Source organism: Ursus maritimus, unplaced genomic scaffold (assembly GCF_017311325.1).
Source record: "Ursus maritimus isolate PB19 unplaced genomic scaffold, ASM1731132v1 scaffold_20, whole genome shotgun sequence".
In the NCBI taxonomy this organism is placed as follows: domain Eukaryota; kingdom Metazoa; phylum Chordata; class Mammalia; order Carnivora; family Ursidae; genus Ursus; species Ursus maritimus.
The window spans coordinates 26,435,467-26,459,060 of NW_024424453.1; the positions used below are offsets into that span (position 1 = coordinate 26,435,467).

A 23,594-nucleotide genomic window follows, 5' to 3' on the forward strand; every position below is an offset into this window, starting at 1 on the left:
ATGTTTATAAATTAATAGATTTATTTTTGTTTAAATAAAATGGTTTAATTTCTTCCTTCTATGTACTTGGGTCTATTTTGTCATCCTTTCTCATGCATTTTGAGAGGATAGCCTAATAATTTATTTTAGTCTATAGGTTATAAATTTCCCCTTGTCCAGATCCCATAGGTTTTACTAAACATAATGCATAGTTCTAGAAAGATAATTTGTATTTTGACTTCTGCTTTAGTTTAACACTTATTTCGAAATATATTAAGAATATTTTTTAACTTTATTTTTAACTTTCTAGGTATGTACATTTTAGTTTTTAGTTGTTAATTTCAGGTTACATTTTAAGTTGTTGCAATTTCCTTCATGCCTTAATTAAAAGGCACTTCTGTGATGGTTCCATGTGTATTTGTTGGGTACCAGGTATACTTTTGTGTAACTGTGGAAGCCTACTAATTCTATATTATTTTTTTGGCCTATTTGATTTACTGGTTTTTACATGGCTGCGGATGTCAATTTTTCCTTGTATTTCTATCGGATTTATATATTGCATAAAGTTCATAACTTACTTTCATGGCCAACTGTTGAAATACTGAAAAGTCTCTTTTAAAGCTTTGAATTCTACTTGTCTCATTAATGTTACCATATCTGATTTTTACCCGTTACTATTCATTTGACTCTTACCTCTGTGTTAGGGATGAATCTAAATAATAGTATACAGTTCAATTTTTAATCCAATGTGATTGATACTATATTTGGATTTATTCTGGCCATTTATTTTGTACTGTCTTTATCTTTTTGTCTCTTCTTTCTTACTATAGTGGACATCTGTTGTTCCTTTATTGGCATAGCATTCCTCTTTTTTATGGCCATATTTTCTAATTTCCCTTGGGAAAACATATGGTTTGGATGGACCTGTATCGTGTACAAGCCTACTTCTAGGCCTCACTCCTTCAGGAATTGGTTCAGTGACTGGACCCAAACTAAGCCAATTAGAGTCAAAGAGACACAAATCCTAGGTTTTCTTTGAAACTTAGGGGAAAGGGATTTTCTCTTTTATTTGAACTTGAAGCTATCAGGTGATCATCTTGCTGCCACACATGAAAAACTTGCTGAGAGTGAAAAAATGAAAGGAAAGCATTATGTAAGAGATGAAAGAGATAAAGTCTGAGTTTCTCAAGTCAGTACTACCCCTGGACTTAACAGTTCTGTAAGCCAATATCTTTGTTGTTGTTGTTTATGGCAATTTGAGTTGAGATTAGGTCACTTGCCACCAAAAGAATGCTGATTAACACATTTGTCTTTCAGTAGACTGAGTTTACTAATTTTTTCCCCACTTAATCAAATGTCTTTTACTAAAAATTGATTAGAAAGTTTTCCATTTCATTTTTATTCTCTTAGTGATTAACCTTACATTTTTAACACACATACTTTAACTCTAGTCATTGTTAGAGAAATATAAATTTTTCAGTATCAATATTCTCCACTGTAATAAAGATTCATAGTATATCATCCTGACCTCCTTTTACTCTTAACAATATATCTGTGATCAATATTTATTTAGTTGTAAGAATAAATTTTACTAATTTTGTTGCTCATAATTACTTCTTGCATTCCACTAGAATTCATTTACCTTCTTGCTGAAGAATATCCCTTAATACTTCTTTCAGAGATAGTCTTTGGGTGGTAAACTTTTTGTATCTTTGGATGTCTGAAAATGTATTTATTGGGCCCTCACATATAAACAGAAATAGAATTCTAGATTCAAAGTTATTATTATTTTTTTTTTTTTGCAGTATTTGAACGATATTTAATCTGCTTTTTGTCTCTGGTAGATCTGCAGTTCTTCATTATATCTTTATCTGAAATTTCACTCTAGTACAGGACTGGCAAACTACAGTCTGTGGGCCAGATCTCTCTCTCCACCTTTTTTTGGTACAACCCAGTGAGCTAAGAATGGTTTTGCTTTTTTAAATTTGAAAAAAAAAAGAATATTTCATGACATGTGAAAATGATAGGAAGTTTTTATCTCAGGGTGTATTAAAATTTTATTGGAAAACAGCCACATTGATTTGCTTACATGTTATCTATGGCTACTGTCATACCACAATGCCAGAGCTAAGCAGTTGTGATAGAACTGTAAAACCTAAAATATTCACTACCTGGCCAAGAAAAATTTGCTGAACCCTGCGTATATTTATTTTTTTAAACAGCTAGAATTCTGGGAATTATCTGGCTATTATTTCTACTGGTTTCTGCAAGGATTTCTTACCCCAGTATCATAATCAATATCCCAAATCAAAACCTTTTTAGCTGTGCCTTTTATTATTCAGCCCAGTGACTGTGTTTTCATTTAAAATTTTCTTCTTTTAATTTCCAAGAAACTGGTCAGTCTCGTTTCAGGAGTGCAATATTCCCTTACCTCTCTAAAAATGGCTAATATACTCAACTTGAGGTCTTGTTGTGATTGCTATAGTGAGTCTCCTTCCAAGGGTGAACGTTTTTCCATTTGTTGAGTATTTTATTGATATTTGCATAATTTGTCCACTTTTCTGTGTAGTTGGAAACAGACTGCTGCCTCTGTTTGCATTGGCTGCTTAACAATGTGAGGTTACTACTGTTTTCAATGAGAATGAAGGGATGGATGGGCCATGCTGCTGGTGTGGATATTTCAGTGGTTGTACTTTGCTCCAAGATCCCACACTCTTGCTTTTTGTCTTTCCTTTTGGGATAGGATGAGATATATAAAGGTTTGACCTACCAGGATGCTGCTGCTTCTGGTCTCCCTCTTGCTCTTGGTTTCAGTCAAATTCAGGTATGGATCACCCTTAAGTGCTGCTTCCTTTATTTGTAGCAATTATCTTCTCCATCCTCCTGCAGAGAACCTAAGCTGTGGTTCCCTCTGCAATCTGGTCCCATTGTTTTCCTTCTTTCAGTCCACTGAAAATTTCTCTTCCTAAGTGGTACTCTGCATTTATTTTTCAATGGTGTGAGAGACTGAAGCGACAGTATGCTTTCAGACTACCTCCTTAAATGAGAAGCTGGTCTGAACTGTAGTTACTATTTAGAAGTCCACAGTAGTTTTGTTTTGTAGCCTAATATGTATTTTGTACATGGTCTATGGACAAAACCCACAAAGGTATTTTATCTATTTTCAGGGAATATTTTACCATGGCTACAAATAATAGGCTCCAATTACTTTTATTTTTTTTCTGGAGTTTTTGTTTCAAAAATCTGCTATCCGATGCATAGCTTTTTTTGAGTGTCATTCTTTTTTAATTCAACCTTTGTTGTCATTCTAAAATGGAATCCTTTTAATGAGCAAATTTATTCCTTTTCAGTTCACACTTATCTAAAAATACTTGCCTTAGTTCTGTCATCTTTATGCTTTGTGGTCTGTGTTGTTCTTTTGTGTGTGTATTCCGACTGAATTAGAACACTTAGTCTGGCTTTGGTTTTTCTTTTCTTTTTTTTTTTTTTGTTAAGATTTTATTTATTTATTTGATGGAGAGAGAGCCAGCGAGAGAGGGAACACAGGCAGGGGGAGTGGGAGAGGAAGAAGCAGGCTCCTAGCAGAAGAGCCTGATGTGGGGCTCGATCCCAGGACTCTAGGATCACACCCTGAGCTGAAGGCAGATGCTTAAGGACTGAGCCACCCAGGTGCCCCCAGCTTTGGTTTATCAAGTGTTTATTTTAATTAGTATTCCTAAACCCTCAGTTTGACTTACACAGCTTCAAAGGATATCTATGGAGGCCTTGCCAATGAAATTTACACACAAGTTTTCTTTCTCCTCTTTAAGTTGTTACTTCTAGGATGTTTTACATATATTTCTTCCTCTTCTCTATGTTCCAGTTTTAGTTATGTTATTTTTTTCCAGATGTTCTGTTCTTTTCTTTCTGCATTTGAATGGATTGAATCTATTATTTATTTTCCACAGTAGTTGCTCCATTTCTGGGCACTTTATTTGGGTTTGGTTTGTTCTTGGTTTTATGATTATGTCCTTTTTATTTTTATTGATTTATTTATTTTTAAGATTTTATTTATTTGGCAGAGAAAGAGAGTGAGAGAGGGAACACAAGCTGGGGGAGTGGGAGCAGGAGAAGCAGGCTTCTCGCTGAGCAGGGAGCCCGACTTGGGGCTCAATCCCAGGACCCTGGGATCATGACCTGAGCCGAAGGCAGATGCTTAACAACTGAGCCACCCAGGCGCCCCATATGTCCTTTTTAAAGAAGAGCTCATGGGTGCTGTATTCCCTTCAGTTCTTACATGTTTGAAAATATCCATTTGTGCTTTCATGCTTAAATGTCATCTTGAATTAGTATAAAATTTGGGGTTATAGGGACACCTGGGTAGCTTAGTCAGTTAAGCATCTGCCTTCAGCTCAGGTCATGATCCTGAAGTACCAGGATCGAGCGCCAAGTCTGGCTCCCTGCTTGGCGTGTGGTCTGCTTCTCCATCTCCCTCTGCAGCTCCCCCTGCTTGTTCTCTCTCAAATAAATAAAATCTTTAAAAAAAAAATAAAACAAAATTTGGGGTTATAGAATCTCTTTCTCTGAGAAGTCGTATATGTTGTTTCATGGTCTTCCAGTATTCATTTTTACTATGGAGGTATCTGAGGCAAGGGTGATTTTTTTTGCCCCTTGTCTGATAACTTGAATTTTTTAAAAATGGAAAAAAAACCCAAATAAACTTTTCTTTGAATTCTGGCAAATTCAACACATATATGGAGAATCAATCATTATCAGAATTTTCTGGATAGGGTGTGACTTCTGACCTTTCAGATTTCAAGTCTTATTTTAAAAAGAGCTTTTTATTATCTTAGAATTTTTTTGTTCTATTTGCTCTGTTGTCTAATACATATAAGTTAGATTCCTGTTGTTTTCCTTACGTATACCTAATTTTCTTTCTTATACTTTTTGTTGTTATTCCATCTTTCTTGATCTTTTAAAGGCTTTCTCCACATCTCTACTTTTTCTTTGATAGTCAAGAAATATATACCCACAAAATGATTTTTAATGTTTACATGGAATTGCACTATGTATATGTAGGGTAATTTTATTAATATTCCTATTAGTGAAAAATTAGAGGCAATCTATTCTAAACATCCACACGTGTTCTTAACAGTAGGGATGCTGCTTCATAAGTAAACTTAGTCTAATTCCTACTATGGAAGCTCAATGCCAAAAACTTTAAATCATGCTTGTGAATCTACTTGTCTGTCTGCTTCAAGCCTGATTCAGTCAGGCTTAAAATAATCAATGAATGATGAATGATTTTTATGGGTTTCTGGGTCAATGACATAAAAATGAGACCCCAGTTTTGTGGCTAAGCATATTAAAGAAATCTTTAAATTAAAGAAAGTGGTTTGGAGACGGCTTCTTCAATACTCTCCAAAAAGGTATTGAAGACTTAATGGTACAGGTGTGAGATGTACAATCTCTGTAGAGGGCTCTTTGACTTTATGCACTGAGCAGGATATTTGATATTTATCCTTCTAGATCTACTCTCTGCCTAGCTCTGTGCACCAGGAGGGTGATACAATTGGACCACATCAATTAGTTGTCTCATCTTCTGGTTTCTTGTTGGAAGCCATTGGGAAGTGCCAGCAGGATACCAAGCAATAGGAGGGAAGTGAAATTGGGTATTTATTCTAATACCTCTTAGCTGGTTTGCCAAAATTTCATTACTGAAGGTTATAAGTCCTGTCAGCTGACTCTTTCCATAGACTTACTCTCTTTGGGTTCTGATGATGGTTTTATCTCCTTGTCCTTTTAGGCTTAGAGGTAGAAATGGCTCCCCACTGTTGCTAGTTTTGGGAGTCTGCGTTATTTCTTGTGGGTTTCTCTAAAATCCTATGTTTTTGCAAGTATGCTGTTTGCTATACTTCTGGAAATTTGTCCTATATATGTATAAAATGACAGGTATATAAGATTATTCACCAGAACGTTATATTTCTAATAGTGGCATAACTATTCTAATAATGGTATAACTATATGGTAGAATATTGTGCAGCTGTAAAAACTTAGAACATCCATTAGATACATTTATGGAATAATCTCCAATTTATTGTTTTTTTAACTTTTTCATGCACTCAAGGCCCCCAAAATATTTGTGAAGCCTCATTTATACCTTAGTAATAATAAAATACAAGTGTTTTTGGTTTATCATACTGTTTTCCCAATCTTTGTTATTGTTTTTATGTTTAATTGTTACATGGAAAATTGCATGCATTTAATGAGTACATTTTGATCAGTTCTGACATATGCGTACATCTGTGATACTACAAGGTACTAAACATACCCATCACCTCCAAAAATTTCCTTGTTATTCCTGTATTTTGTAGGAAGACTTAACATGAGCTTTATTCTCTTAATGTTTTAAAATGCATAATACCATATTTTTAACTATAGGTACAACATTGTACAGCAGATCTCTAGACCTTATTCACCTTGTGTAACAGAAACTTCATACAGGTATGGAAAAAGCCAGGCACCAAACAATGACTGTAATATGCTACATATGTGTAAGGGAAAAAAGAAATGTAAGAATGTATATGTGTATTTTTTTTTTTTTTAATGTAGGCTCCAAGCCCACCACGGAGCCCAGTGCGGGGCTTGAACTCACGACCCTGAGATTGAAACCTGAGCTGAGATCAAGAGTTGAATGCTTAACTGACAGCCATCCAGGTCCCCCGTATTTGCTTTTTTATATATACACACGTATATGCATATGTGTGTGTGTGTGTGTGTGTGTGTGAGAGAGAGAGAGAGAGAGACAGAATGGGATAGAGAGTGTCTTTGGAAAGGTACATAAGAAAATGACCACAGTGATTGCTTCTGGGAGGGAAAAATGGGCAGCAGGAAACTTCACTATTTATCCTTTTGTTTCTTTGAATATTAAAACATACGAATATATTACCTACTCAAAAAATGTATTACATTAATAATAAGGATTAATTAAGAGCCTTAGAGGAACTGCTAAAGAATTCCAGAGAAGAAGATGGAAAAAGCCAACAAATTATAAAGTTGCTGAAATGTTCTAAGCAGTGAAAGTCTTGGATAATTTCTTACCATGGTCCCTTTATGTAGTTATATCCTACTATAAAATCCATGTAGAAGTAACTTCTTGTTCAGGGTTGAATGCACAAAACCATATATGGTAAAGATTTGTTTTAAACATGATCATCTTTATTATTTAAAAAAGCTTCAGTTCTTTCAGCCTCATCCTGTATTTACAGGGCTTGTAGTATGTATGACTCCACAATAATCTTAGCTTCCACTGAAAAGTACAACTCCATGAAAGGAAATGGGACATAAGAAGAGTTTTCAGGAAATTAGTGAAGAAGGGAAGAGAAGACTGCTGGGAAAAACAGTCTTTCAACCAAAGTTGATTATAATCACTCGTTTTTATGATATTCAAAAATAAGAATTACTAGTTTGATTTTTTAAGGTGGTTTTAATATTCCTGATACAGTTACCCCTGTTAAAAAAAAGTTCTACAAGACCAGGGAGACTCACTCACCCTTCCTGGAACTGTGCTTGGGCAGATTCCTCGGCAACAAGAGTCTCATATTCCTCAGCTGCAAACCTGTCCCAGTCAGAAGGCTCAGGCCCCTCATTCTCAACATCCTGTTTGCAGAGGACACGAAACAAAAATAATCAAAGACAAAGAATTAGAGATAGGTTTTCTTTAGTTATATACAGCATTTGTGATGACCTACCCGAAAATGTTTCATCTTAACGTGTTAAAAGAGGTGCTAAAAGTAACACTCCTAAAGTGATTTCTGTGCCTCCAATCACAAAATTATAGTGAACTCCTCGGTAGCTAATTCTTTAGGTCTAGATTCTTTTGCCTTAAGTCAGAGACCTTTCCCTAGGCCCTTCTCCCTGGCATTTTGCACAGCAGCTATCTGGAGTGACTTGAGGTTTTTGCATATGCCCACCTGAAATACACCCCCTTCCTCTGGCACATTTTTATGGCTTCTGTAAAAGCCAGCTCAGATACCATGTCATCTGTGCTACCTTCCTGGAAACAGCCCTTCTTCTCCCAAATCACTTCTTTGCTATACTGTATATGCTTGATGGCTACTTTTTGTTCTTTTTAATCTCTATTTGACCATATGTCTCTTCAACACAGTGTCTGGAATTTATTGAGCACTTTCTGACTAAAAATGTTCTTTGCAGATCAGAAGAAATTTTGATATACTGTCACCTCTTATAAAGTAAAATTGAAGGTTAAATTGATAACACAAATAGAAGAAATGAAGGGGGAAAAGGCTATACATTTTCTTTTCTTTCTACAATATGGACAGTATCTTGGATTATATATTCCAGGTAAAATGTTTTTCCATGATTAAGATGAGTTTGCACTGCCCTCAGATGTAAGGTTAATTATGCCAAAAGAATGCAAATACCTAATATTGACCATACGATGTGTTATGATCTTTAATACATTTAAGAACCCCTACCCCATCCTTTTAACATCTTTGAAACTGGACACATCTTAGATTTACTTACAATGGCAATTTTTTTATTTGGTTAAAAGTATATAAAATAATGGGCACCTTTGAGTCAATGAAACATAATTTTGACTTTAAGCGAGTGATAATGTGCCTTGATATGCCCCAAGATCAGGTGCAGGGTATTTGTTTTTAGAAGGTGATCTTTGTATTCTTACTACTATTTAGGTCAACATGTGGAAGAAAAAGAAAAGACTGGGCAAGTTTCCTGTAGTTCAAGTACTCCTGCAGGACCAATGGAAACAGTCCTTTTCTGTCAACATAATTTTTACTTTTTAAACAAGGGACTAGAAGGGAAGTGTTGATATTCTGCTCCCCCCTTTTCTGGACATAGACTATATGATGTTCAGGGTTTTTTGAGGGTCCACAGATTTTTGTGTATGGGGAAGGGAGCTTATCTCTATTCAGGTGTAGAATGACTTCACAGTGATAGTCATGTACAAAGATCACAAACACTTGAAAAAATGTTATAATTCACTCAGTGACAGGCAGATGGAGATTAGTTGTGGGGAGAGGTCCACAACTGGGTCCATTTTTCTCTTTTCAGTGTGCGACGGAATGTTTTAAATGTTATCTCTTTAAATACAAAATTCCTATAGGCAGAGATCATTTTTATCTGTAGCACACAACCCCTGATACTGCAGCCCTCAAATAGAAGTTAAAACCAGTACCTTCTGGACCGCAAAGGGATCTCTCTGTTCATGGTCTAGGTATTTCTCCAGATTAAAGAAAGTGTCATAAAAGATGTGTGCCATTCTGCATCTCTTCAGATCTCGTAGTGTTATTTTGCCTATGTAAAAACAAATCCAGTAAATTTCAAGAACTGTTTTGGCAAATGAAAAAGTCTTATATTGAAGTTTAAAAGTATATGTATATGCTAATTTTATTATACAAGATCCCTTTTTTTTTTTGAGGTAAAACTGACATAAAATTCACCATTTTAACCATTTTAGTGTATAATTCCATGGCTTGTAGTACATTCACAATGTTGTGCAACCATCACTACTATTGAGTTCCATAACATTTCTTCACCTCAAAAGGAAACTCTATAACCATCAAGCAGACCTTCCCTAACTCCCCTTACCTCGAGCCCTGGGCAATCACTAATCTGCTTTCTGTTGACTTTTTTTTTTTTTTTTTTTTTTTTTTTAGAGATTTACTTATTTGAGAGTGCAGTGGGCCAGGGCACAGGGAGGAGAGAGACAATCTCAAGCAGACTCCCCACTGAGCATGGAGCCCCACTTGGGGCTCGATTTCATGACCTTGAGATCATGACCTGAGCCAAAATCAAGAAGAGTTGAATGCTTAACTGACAGAGCCACCCAAGGCGCCCCTCTATGGAAAAATTTCTTAAATAGGATTTGCCATCAATTGTTGGTTCCATACTATTTCTGTATTTGGGAAGCCAGTATGGAAGACTCTGGAAGTGAAATAATGTAGGACAATCTGGGATTAAATGCCCCACTCTGTTACATAGGTGAAAAGTACAAATGGTCTTTTACTCAGTCTTACCATCGGTGGCTGGCTTCACCAGGTCAAGCATCTGGCACAGCAAATCATGGAATGGCAAGGGCTCAATGCCCATGGCTTCCATCCGTTCACACTGCTCCTCATAGAAGTACTCTAGCTCGTACATGGAGAGTACACCATCCCCATCCACATCCATGCAGCGGAACCAATACTCAATGCTAGGAGATAAGGACGTTCATTAGCAATGGCCTGGAAAAGGTCCTTTTATTCATCCAGATTTATTACTGCTCATGTTTCTTTTAAAATAAGTTAGGTATGTATATACTTGAGACTTAGAGAAATACAGTTTTATAAAATTTGTTAGAAAAAGGCAGATCCCTTCTTCCCTTTATCTTCCCTTACCCAGAATCAGATACTTTCAACACCTGATTATTTTTTATATTAATATTTTAAGATAAGATGCCTATATTACCCCTTCCTTACATTTCAGTTTTAAGAACTGTATATTAATTTCATACTATGAAAGATGAAGTTTTAGCTCTTTTATCTCTCTCATTCCACTTTACCTATATGCCCTTCTGGACCTCATAATATAAATTACTCAACATTCAGAGTTTATAACTCTATTTTTTATTTATCTCTTATTTGCATAGATTTCTCTGTATGTGTTACTATTCAACGCCCACATCTGCCAGTTTTCTACATCCATAATCAGTCTCATTAGGATTCTATCTACTGGATTTTCTTGATGAAGTCTTTCTTGCTTCCTTCCGACCTATTCTAACTTGGACTGCTTGTTTTCTAGGCTGGGTTCACAGTTTCATCCCAGGGATTCCTTTCACCTTTCTCCCATTTCTTGTATTTCACACTTTCCTCATTCTTGGTTGACTTCCTTGTTAGGTGTAACACACCTTTCAGTAGCTTCCTGAAAAAGGGAGCATGGCAGGTAACTTTTGAGATCTTGGATGGTTGAAAATATCTTTTATCTACCTCCTAACTTGGTTGATATTTTGGCTTGTTATAGAATTATACTTTGGTGGTGCTCTTCCTTCAGAATTTTAAAGGCAATGATTCACTGTCTTCTATCTATCCATTGTTTTTGAAAAGTCTAAAGCCATGCTGATATCTGATCCTTTGACTGTAATAACCTGTTTTTTTTTTTTTTTCTTTAAAGCATATAGATGTTTCTCTGGGTCCCTGGTGTTTTGAAAAATCATGACGAAGTATCCTGGTCTGGGTCTAATTCATCTATTTTGTTGGGCTTTCTGAGAGCCTACTCAATTTGGAAACTACTATCCTTTAGTTCTTGGAAACCTTAAATTATTTTATTTCTTCCCTGCCTCTTTTTACCCTTATCCATTCTTTTTCTGGAACTCCTCTTATTCACATCTGCATGGTCAAATATGGTAGCCACTGTCCACATATGGCTAGTTCAATTTTTTAAAAAAGATTTTATTTATTTGAGAGCGAGCGAGAATGAGAGCAAGCATGAGCAGGGGTAGGGGCAGAGGGAGAGGGAGAAGCAGATTCCCTGCTGAGCAGGGAGACCAATGTGGGACTTGATCCCAGGACCCTGGGATCATGACCTGAACTGAGGGTAGACACTTAACCAACTGAGCCACCCAGGCACCCTGACTAGTCCAATTTGAGGTATCTTTAAGTGTAAATATACAATAGATTTTGAAGACTTAATATGAAAAAACTAAAACATCAATATTTTTATATTGATTACATATTCAAATATTTCAGATATATTGGGTTAAATAAGATACATAATTACAATTAATTTTATGTTTCTCTACATTTTTACTGTGGCTAGATTTTTTTAAAATAATTTTTTAATGTTTTAAGTAAAAATTGTATTTAAGGTATACAATAAGATAATTTAATATAATTTAATATATAGTGAAACAATTATGACAGTAAAACAACATACCATCCTTCACTTAGTTACCATTTTTGGGGCAAGGGGAATGAGAGGACCTGAAATCTACTCTCTTAGCAAATTTCCAGTATTCAATACAGTATTAACTATAGTTGTTGTCTGTTTCATCCTAACTGCAACTTTGTACCTTTGACTAGCACTTCCCCATTTCCTTCTCCCCTCAGCCCCGGCTAACCAAAATTCTACTCTATGCCTGTTTGTGTTTGACTATTTTTAGATTCTATATATAAGTGAGATCATGCAGTATTTGTCTCTCTGTGCTTGCCTTATTTCATTTAGCATGGTGTACTCCAGGTTCATCCATGTCATTGCAAATGACAGGATTTCCTTCTTTAATTTAAAGGGTGAATAATATTCTAGTGTACAACATACTTTCTTTATCCGTTTATCCACTGAGGGACATTTAGGGTGATTCCATATCTTGGCTACTGTGAATATGCTGCAATGAACATGGGAGTGCAGGTACCTCTTCATGATATTAATTTCAGAGCTCTGATTCAAGATGGTGATGTAAGAAGATCCTAAACAGACTTTCTCCCACAGATACACCAAATCAACAGCTTATATGGAGCAATTTCCTCTGAAAAGAACCCTTAAAACTAGCTGAGTGACTCCTACACATTGGCAAACAAGAAAAAGCCCACATCTATGTGGGTAGGACAGACTGAGATACAATCTCACTATAATTCCCCTCTGTCATGGTGACCCGCAATCAGGAAGGAACTTAAAACCTGAACTTCTTCCAAGGAGTGAAGGGTGTGAATCTCACACTGGGCCCCATAACTTTTAAGACCTGCAACTAAAAGATGACTCCCTAAAACATCTAGCTTTGGAAACCAACAGAGCTTGTGTCCATGAGACCCACAAGGCTATAGTGAAGTGAGAAATGGCTCTTAAAGGGCTTGTGTGCTTGGACTCACCCCCCCAGGGACCAGTGCAGAAGCAACCAATGGGCACCCAGACTTTCTGTGAAAGAGGCTCATTTCCTTATCTTAAAGCCTTGGCCTAGGGGTAGGCATCTAATTTAACACACATCTAGGGGCCTCCTCAGGTACCCTCTGGGGACAAAGGGTGGTGGATACCATCTTCACTTTCCCACCTCAGCTGCACTATAGAGTGCCAGTATCACCTGGAGTGAGATTTTACACACACCTGATGCCCTGTTTTCATGTCCGGAGCCCTGCCTGGTATTTGCAGCTGCCACCTAGGGGACACTCACTGATAGCCTAGCTCTCATGGCCGGGGGGCTTGTATTCCTGGGCCCCATGGGACTGTAACAATAGGAGATAAGAGTTCTTGGCAGGCTACTATACTCAGGGTACTGCACAGACAAGCCCCCAGGCTTTCTGTGAAAGAGGGCTATTTGCTTGTGTTGGAGTTTTAGTCCAAAAGGCAGGTTTCAGGTTTGGAGTTACTTTTATGGAATGGAGGCCAGTGCATGCCATCTTTGTGCTCTCCCTTTGTCTTGCTCCAGCTTGCTGGTATCTTTTAGAAAGGAGCATCTGCACTTGCATGATGCCCCAACTTTTTGGGACTACTGCCTAGGAGAAACTTCCAGATTGCCTAGCTCTGGTGGTCAGTAGAGCTTATGTTTGTGGTTCCACAGGACTGTATGCATATATGTGCATACTTTAAAAAGATGACAGTGAGCCTGCATTTAGGTGCTGAAATCCTCCCCTTTGGGACAATGACAGCTCTTGGCACAACCTCCACTACTGGAAGCTGTTTAAAATAAAATAGGGTGCTTGGATAATTCAAAGGTTTAAAAGACAATAGCTAGGGCAGGGTTGAACAATAAGATTCACTATTGCATGAGGCTGCTCTTCAAGACTTGGAGAGGTGACCATTTTATCTAATGCATAGAAACCAACACAGTCAAGCAAAATGAAGAAACAGAAAAAATGTATTCTGAACTAAAAAACAAGATAAAACCTCAGAAAAAAATCCTTAATAAAAGTGAGTTAGGGGGCGCCTGGGTAGCGCAGTCGTTAAAGCGTCTGCCTTCGGCTCAGGGCGTGATCCCAGCGTGCCGGGATCGAGTCCCACATCGGGCTCCTCTGCTGGGAGCCTGCTTCTTCCTCTCTCACTCCCCTGCTGTGTTCCCTCTCTCGCTGGCTGTCTCTCTGTCACATAAATAAATAAAATCTTTAAAAAAAAAAAAAAAGTGAGTTAGGTGATTTACCTAATAAAGAATTCAAAATAATGGTCACAAAGATGCTCACCAAACTTGGGAGATGAATGGATGAACCCAGTGAGAACTCAAAGAGATTGAAAATATAAGAATGTATCAAATAGAAGTCACAGAGCTGAAGGATACAATACCTGAAATGGAAAACACATGAGAGGAGTTTGATAGCAGACTAGATAAAACAGAAGAAAGGATCAGTAAACTTGAATACAGGGCAGTGGAACTCAAATAATCAGAGTAGCAAAGGGAAAAAGGAATGTAAAAATGTGAAGACAGTTTAAGGGACTTATGTGACAATATTAAGTGAACTAGTATTCATATTATGGGGCTTCCAAAAGGAGAAGAAAGAGAGAAAGGGGCAGAAAATTTATTTGAAGAAACAATGGCTAAAAATTTCCATAACATGGGGAAGGAAACAGACACCCAGACCCAGGAAACCCAAAGAGTTCCAAATACTAGGATTCCAACAAGGCCCACACCAAGAACATTACAATTAAAGTGTCAAAAGTTAAAGAGAAGGGGAAAATCTTAAAAGCAGCAAGAGGAAAAGAACTTGTTATGTACAGAGGAGCCCCCGTTAGATTATCAGCAGATTTTTCAGCAGAAACTTTGCAGGCCAGAAGAAAGTGTCATAATATATTTAAAGTGCTGACAGAAATTTCCATCACTACTACTCTGCTTGGCAAAGTTGTCATTCAGAATTGAAGGAGAGATGGAGTCTTTCAAACAAGTAAAACTAAAGGAGTTCATCACAACTAAAACCAGGCTTACAAGAAATGTTAAAGAGACTACTCTTAAGCTGAAAAGAAAGGATGCTAATTAGTAACAAAAAAAAATAGAAGTCTCTTTGGTAAAGGTAAATATATAATGAAAGTGATGGATTAAAAGACAAATGTAGTAAAAAGAACTATAAATTATTAGTCATGAGAAACACAAGATAAAAAGATGTAAAATGTAATATCTAAAACATAAAATGTAGGGGGCAGAATAAAAATGAGAGCTTTAGAATGTGTTCAAACTTAGGTTATTATAATTTAAAATAGACTGTTTTTAGTATAAGTTGTTATATGTAAGCCACATGGTAACTACAAAGCAATAACCATGGTAGATACATAAAAGATAAAGAGAGGAATCTAAGCATATCACTAAAGAAATTCAAAAAACCAGAAGAAGGGAGCATGAAAAGAAAAAAGGAACAGAGAAACTAAAAAAGAGCAAGAAAACAATTAAAATGGCAGTAACTATATACTTGTCAATTACTTAAAATATAAATGGAATACATTCTCTAATGAAAAGATGAGTGGCAGAATGGATAAGAAAACAAGACCTATCCATATGCTGCCTAAAGAGGGACACTTAAGTTGTAAAGATATGCACAGACTTAAAGTGAAGGGATGGAAAAAGATATTCCAAGCAAGTGGATACCAAAAGAAAGCTGGAGTAGCTACACTTACATTAGACAAAAGACCTTAAAACAAAGACTGTAATAAGAGACAAAGGGCATTACATAATGATATAAAAGAGTCAATACAACAAAATGACATATTTCTAAGTATTTATGCACTTAAAATACAGCAACAGCTAAATGCATGAAGCAAATATTACCAGACCTAAAATGGAGAAATAGCAATAAAATAAGAATAGGGGACTTTACTATCCCACTTTCACCAGTGGATAGATTATCCAAAAGGAAAATCAATATGGAAACATAAACTTTAAATGACATGTTAAATCAGATAGACTTAACAGATATACACAGAACATCTCATCCAAAAGCAATAGAATAAACATTCTCAGGTGCACAGGGAATATCCTCCATCATGTTAGGTAACAACAAGTCTCAATAAATTTAAGAGGATTGAAATAATATCATTAAGCATCTTTTTTTTTTTTTAAGACAATTATTTTAGAGAGCATGAGTGAGCAAGTGAGCAAGTGGGGGCAAGGGCAGAAGGAGAGAATCTTCAAGCAGACTCCCTGCTGAGTGCAGAGCCCCACTCGGGCTGTATCCCACCACCCATGAGATCATGACCTGAGCCCAAACCAAGAATCTGATGCTCAACCGAATGAGCCACCCAGGCACTCCTCAGGCGTCTTTCCTGACCATAATTGTATGAAACTGGACACCAACTATTAGAAAAACCAAGAAATTCACAAATGTGTGGAGATTAAATAACATGCTATTGAATAATCAATGGTTCAAAGAAGAAATCAAGAGAAAGCAAAAAATGCTTTGAGACAAATATAAAAATGAAAAACAACACACCAAAACTTACAGGATACAGCAAAAGCAGTTTTAAGAGGGAAATTCATAGTGATAAATGCCTACATTGAGAAAAAAAGAAAAATTTCAAATAAACGAACTTAACACCTGAAGGAATCAGAAAAAGAACAAATGAAGCCCAAAGTTAGTAGAAGGAAAGAAATACCAAATATTAGAGTGGAAAAAAATGAAAAAGACTAAAAAGTTAGAAAACATAAAGGAAACTAAGAGCTAGTTCTTTGCAAAGATAAAAAAAAATTGACAAACCTTTAGCTAGACTCACAAAATAAGGAAAAAGAGAGGACTCAAACAAAATCAGAAATGACAGAAAATCAGGAATAACATACAGTAGATACATAAAAGATAGAGAGGAATCTAGGCATACCCAAAAGTAAGTCATCAAACCACAGAGGAAGAGATCATGAGAAGGAGGAACAGAGGAACTACAAAAGAGCAAGGAAAAATTAACAACGTCAGTAACTATACATCTATCAATAATTACTTTAAATGTAAATGAAATACATTCTGTAATCAAAAGACAGAGTGGCAGAATGGAAAAGAAAACAAGACACATCTATATGCTGCCTAAAGTGAGACACATTAGATGTAATGACATGCACAGACTGAAAGTGATAATAGTTAGAAACAATACCACAGAAATACAAACAATTATAAAAGACTACTGTGAACAATTATACACCAACAAATTTGAGAACCAGAGGGGATAAATTCCTAGAAACATACGATATCCCAAGATCGAACCATGAAGAAAGAAAAACTGAAGAGAATGAATACTTGTAAGGAGACTGAATCAGTATTCAAAACCACCCACCAAACAAAAGTCCAGGACCAAATGGGTTAGCTGGTGAATTATACCAAACATTCAAAAAGAATTAATACTGGGGCTCCTGGGTGGCTTAGTTGGGTAAGCATCTGCCTTTGGCTCAGGTTATAGTCTCGGGGTCCTGGGATCGAGCCCCACATTGGGCTCTCTGCTCAGTGAGGAGCCTGCTTCTCCCTTGCCTGCTCCCGCTGCTTGTGCTCGCTTGCTCTCTTTCTCTCTCTCTCTCTCAAATAAATAAAAATCTTAAAAAAAGAATTAAGACTAATCCTTTTCAAACTCTTCCAAAAAAATAGAGAATACTTCTAAACCCATTTTACGAGGCCAGTATTACCCTGATAATAAAAGAAGGACATCACGAGAAAATTACAGGCCAATATTTCTGATGAACATAGATTAAGAAATCCTCAACAAAATATTAGCAACTCAAATTCAACAATACATTAAAAGGATCATACACCATGATAAAGTGGGAATTATTCCAGGGATGCAAGGAAGGCTCAACATCTGAAAATCAATCAATGCAATGCACCACATTAATGAAATGAAGGATAAAAATCATACAGTCATATCAATAGATGTAGAAAAAGCATCTGATAAAATTCAACATCCGTGTATGATAAAAACTCTCAACAAAGTGGGTACAGAGGGATTATCCCTCCACATAATAAAGGCCATATATGACAAGCCCACAGCTAACTTCATATTCAATGGTGAAAAGCTGAAAGCTTTTCCTATAAGATCCAGAACAAGTCAAAAGTACCCACTCTCACCATTTTTACTCAAGATAGTACCGGAAGCCCTAGCCAGGGCAATTAGGCAAGAAAAAGAAAGAAAAGGCATCCAAATTGTAAAGGGTAGAAGTAAAACTGTTAACTCTGAGATGACATATACAGAAAACCCTAAAGACTCACCAAAAAAACTGTTAGGATTAATAAACTCTGTATAGTTGCAGGATACAAAAATTAATAGGAAGTAGCAGAAAGGTAAATTAACATTTACAGCTACATCCTCAAAAAATATAATACCTGGGAATTAACCAAGGAAGTAAAAGACTTGTACACTGAAAGCTACAGGACACTGATGAAAGAAACTGAGAAAACACACATAAATGCAAAGACAGTTCATGTTCATGGAGTGGAAGAATTAACATTGTTAATATTACTCAAACCAATCTACAGATTCAGTGCAATCCCTATAAAAATTCCAATAGCACTTTTTACAGAAAGAGAACAAACAGTCCTAAAATTTGTATGGAATGACAAAAGACCATGAATAGCAAAGCAATACTGAGCAACAAGAAAAAAAGTTGGAGACATCACGCTACTTGATTTCCAAATATACTATAAAACTACAGTCATCAAAACACTGTGGTATTGGCATATTAACAGACACACAAATCAATGAAACAGAATAGAGAGCCCAGAAGTAAACCCACATATATATGGTTAATTGATGTAGGACAAAGGAGCCAAGGACATAAAACGGAGAAAGGACAGTCTCTTCAAAAATGGTGTTGGAAAAACTGATAGCCACACGCCAAAGAATGAAACTGGACCACTATCTTACACAATACACAAAAATCAACTCAAAAATGTATTAAAAACTTGAATATGGGGGTCGCCTGGGTGGCACAGAGGTTCAGCGTCTGCCTTCGGCTCAGGGCGTGAACCCAGTGTTACGGGATTGAGCCCCACATCGGGCTCCTCCGCTATGAGCCTGCTTCTTCCTCTCCCACTCCCCCTGCTTGTGTTCCCTCTCTCGCTGGCTGTCTCTATCTCTGTCGAATAAATAAATAAAATCTTTAAATAAAAAAATAAAAACTTGAATATGGGGCACATGGGTGGCTCACTTGGTTAAATGTCTGCCTTTGGCTCAGGTCATGATCCCAGCATCCTGGGACCGAGCCCTGTGTCGGATTCCCTGCTCAGCGGGAAGTCTGCTTCTCCCTCTCCCTCTGCTCCTCCCCCTGCTCATGCTCTCTCTCTCAAATAAATGAATAAAAAATATTTTAAAAAACCTGAATGTAATAAAACCACAAAACTGCTAGAAGAAAATATTGGAAGTAAGCTCCTTGATATCATCTTGGGAATGATTTTTTTGGATATGACACCAAAAACAAAGGTAACAAAAGCAAAAATAAAGTGACACTACATTAAACTAAAAAAGCTTCTGCACGGCAAAGGAAATCATCAACAAAATAAAAAGGCAACCTCCTGAATAGGTGAAAATATTAGCAAATTATATATCTGATAAGGGGTGTATATCCAAAATACATAAAGAAGTCATACAACTCAATAGCCCCCCAAAAAATATGATTAAAAAATGGGCAGAGGATCTAAATAAACATTTTTCTAAAGACACACAGATGCCCAGTAGTTCATCAGAAGATGCTCAACATGACTCAGGGATGCTCAACATTTCGTCAAGAAAATGCAGTTCAAAAATATAATGAGGTATCACCTCACACCTGTTAGAATGACAGTCATCAAAAAAGACTATAGAGTTTATCTTTGTGTATGGTGTGAGAGAGTGGCCAAGTTTCATTCTTTTGCATGTAGCTGTCCAATTTTCCCAGCACCATTTATTGAAGAGACTGTCTTTTTTCCACTGGATGTTTTTTCCTGCTTTGTCAAAGATTAGTTGCCCAAAGAGCCGAGGGTCCATTTCTGGGTTCTCTATTCTGTTCCATTGGTCTATGTGTCTGTTTTTGTGCCAGTACCATGCTGTCTTTGTGATCACAGCTTTGTAGTGTAGCTTGAAATCTGGCAATGTGATGCCCCCAGCTTCGTTTTTCCTTTTCAACAATTCCTTGGCGATTTAGGGCCTTTTCTGGTTCCACACAAATTTAAGGGCTATTTGTTCCAGCTCCTTGAAAAATGTCATTGGTATTTTGATCGGGATGGCACTGAAAGTGTAGATTGCTCTGGGTAGCATAGACATTTTAACTGAGTTTATCTTCCTATCCATGAGCATGGAATATTTTTCTGTCTTTTTTTGTCTTCTTCAATGTCTTTCAAGAGTGATCTGTAGTTTTTAGAATATAGTTCCTTTACGTCTCTGGTTAATTCCAAGATAACGTGTGATTTTTGGTGCTATTGTAAATGGAATTGATTCCCTAATTTCTCTTACTTCAGTCTCAAAGTTCCTGTATAGAAATGCAACTGATTTCTGAACATTGATTTTGTATCCCACCACATTACTGAATTGCTCTATAAATTCTAGTAATTTGGGGGTGGAGTCTTTTGGGTTTTCCAAATACAGTATCATGTCATCTGCAAAGAGAGACAGTTTGACTTCTTTGACGATTTGGATACCTTTTATCCCTTTTTGTTGTCTGATTGCTGTTGCAAGGACTTCTAGTACTATGTTGAATAATAATGGCGAAAGTGGGCATCCTTGTCGTGTTTCTGATCTTAAGGGAAAGGCTTTCAGTTTTTCCCCATTAAGAATGATATTTGCGGTGGGAGGAGTTAAGATGGCGGAGGAGTAGGGGACCCGTTTTTCAGCTGGTCCCCTGAGTCGAGCTGGATAGGTACCAGACCAGCCTGAACATCCACGGAATCAGCCTGAGACGCAGGAAGATACATGATCTCTACAAATGAACATCTCCAGCGCTATTGACGTACGAAGCGGGGAGACGTGAAACTGCACACAGATATCGGAAGATAAACGGAAGGGGGAGGGAGCCGCTGCGTTCGGGCGCCGGGAAGCGGTAGCCACCTGCACGGGGGAGCAGGCGGAATCGCGGACCGGCACCTGCAAGAGAGCAGACTGGGACCTTGAGCCAGGAACCCGCGCCACCAGACTGAGGGCCAGAGCTTCAGAGCACGCGGGGGCGGCTAGCAGTATTAGAAACAAAAAGGACAGAGACGCACCGGCCCTGGAAGTGAGGGCTGGGACGCCGGGTGTGGGGCTCACATCCCGGGACGCTGCAGGGTTGAGCAGCACCAACAGAAACAGAGTTAAAGTGGCCAGAACATCAGTGGAGAATGGTCCGCGATCCCTCTGTTCTGAGACAGAGGCTGAGATTCGGCCACTGCTGCTCTGACTCTCAGAAGAGCCACAGAAAACCACCAGGGAAAGCCGCCAGAGAACAAAAGTCTGGAAATACCGGCTCACAGTGTGCCCATCCCTATCCCCCCTCGCAGGGGACATGGAGACTCTACCCAAACAGGGTTGCCTGAGTATCGGCGTGGCAGGCCCATCCCCTAGAAGGCAGGCTGAAAAATCAAGAAGCCCATTTCCCTAAGGTCCCTATAAAACAAGTGCGCACTGCCTGGGTCCCGGTCAATAATTTGGGCTCTGGACAACCCCGCAACCTCTCCTCATCAGAATGACGAGAAGGAGAAATCCCCCCCAGCAAAGAAAAGACAATGAGTCTGTGGCCTCTGCCAAAGAACTAATGGATATGGATATAACCAAATTATCAGAAACGGAATTCAGAGTAACAATGGTCAAGATGATGTGTAGACTTGAAAAAAGTATTAACGAAATGTTAATGAGAATATAGAATCTCTAAGGGCGGAAATGAGAGCGAATCTGGCAGAAATTAAAAAGTCTATGAGCCAAATGCAGTCAAAACTACAGGCTCTGACGGCCAGGGTGAATGAGGCAGAAGAACGTATCAGCAAACTGGAGGATGGGTTAGTAGAAGAGAAAGCTAAAATAGAATCTGGGCTCAAAAAAATCCATTCTCAAGAATGTAGGTTATGGGAGATTACTGACTCAATGAAACGTTCCAATGTCAGAATCATTGGCATCCCCGAGGGGGTGGACAAAAACAGAGGTCTAGAAGAGATATTTGAACAAATTGTAGCTGAAAACCTCCCTAATCTAGCAAGGGAAACAAGCATTCGTGTCCAAGAGGCAGAGAGGACCCCTCCCAAGCTCAACCATGACAATCCTACGCCACGTCACGTCATAGTGCAATTTGCAAATATTAGATCCAAGGATACAGTATTGAAAGCGGCCAGGGCAAAGAAATTTCTCACGTACCAAGGCAAAGGTATCAGAATTACGTCAGACCTGTCTACACAGACCTGGAATGAGAGAAAGGGTTGGGGGGGGGGCATTTTTAAAGCTCTTTCAGAGAAAAACATGCAGCCAAGGATCCTTTATTCAGCAAGGCTGTCATTCAGAATTGATGGAGAGATAAGGACCTTCCAGAATCACCAGACACTGACCAATTTCATAACCACGAAACCAGCCCTACAGGAGTAATTAAGGGGGGTTCTATAAAAGTAAAAAGGCCCCAAGAGTGATACAGAACAGAAAGTTACAATCTATAGAAACAAAGACTTCACAGGCAACATGACATCATTAAAATCGTATCTCTCAATAATCACTCTAAATGTGAATGGCCTAAATGCTACCATAAAACCCCACAGGGTGCAGATTGGATAAAAAGACATGACCCATCCATTTGCTGTCTACAAGAGACTCATTTTGAACCTAAGGATATGTCCAGACTGAAAGTGAAGGGATGGAAAACCATTTTTCATGCCAATGGACCTCAAAAGAAAGCTGGGGTAGCAATTCTCATATCAGACAGATTGGATTTTAAACTAAAGACTCTAGTTAGAGATGCAGAAGGACACTACATTATTCTTAAAGGATGTATCCAACAAGTGGATATGACAATTATAAATATATATGCCCCCAACAGGGGAGCAGCTAGATACACAAGCTAACTCTTAACCAGAATAAAGAGACATATAGATAAAAATACGTTAATAGTAGGGAACCTCAACAATCCACTATCAGCAATAGACAGATCACCTAAGCAGAAAATCAACAAAGAAACAAGAGCTTTGAATGTCATACTGGACCAGATGGACCTCATAGATATATACAGAACACTATACCCCAGAACAACAGAATACTCATTGCACACAGAACTTTCGAATGCACACAGAACTTTCTCCAGAATAGACCATATACTGGGTCATAAAACAGGTCTCAACTGATACCAAAAGATGGAGATTATTCCCTGCATAGTCTCAGACCACAATGCTTTGAAACTGGAACTCAATCAGAAGGAAAAATTTGGAAGAAACTCAAACACTTGAAAAATGAACCATCCTGCTCAAGAATGATTCGATAAACCAGGAAATCAAAAATCAATTTAAACAATTTTTGGAGACCAATGAGAATGGAAACAGATCGTCCAAAACCTATGGGACACTGCAAAGACAGTCCTAAGGGGAAAATACATAGCCATCTAAGCCTCACTCAAAAGAAGAGAAAAATCTAAAATGCAGTTTTTATATTCTCACCTACAGACGCTGGAACAGGAACAGAAGAACAGGCCTAACCCACGCATGAGAAGGCAGTTGATGAAGATTAGAGCAGAGATCAATGAATTAGAAACCAGGAGC

At 37.7% G+C, this 23,594-nt stretch overlaps 1 protein-coding gene across 3 annotated transcripts in view; it reads right to left on the reverse strand.

The window, feature by feature from the left end:
- The window catches only part of PPP2R3A (protein phosphatase 2 regulatory subunit B''alpha), a 204,928-nt gene that overhangs the window by 16,919 nt on the left and 164,415 nt on the right, over positions 1–23,594 (reverse strand). For all 3 annotated transcript variants that reach the window (XM_040636783.1, XM_040636784.1, XM_040636785.1), the window contains 3 exons: positions 10,020–10,195; positions 9,179–9,297; positions 7,511–7,617 (listed from right to left, as the gene is read on the reverse strand). In XM_040636783.1, the coding sequence (XP_040492717.1) occupies positions 7,511–7,617; positions 9,179–9,297; positions 10,020–10,195 (402 nt within the window). The remainder of the gene's footprint in view (positions 1–7,510; positions 7,618–9,178; positions 9,298–10,019; positions 10,196–23,594) is intronic.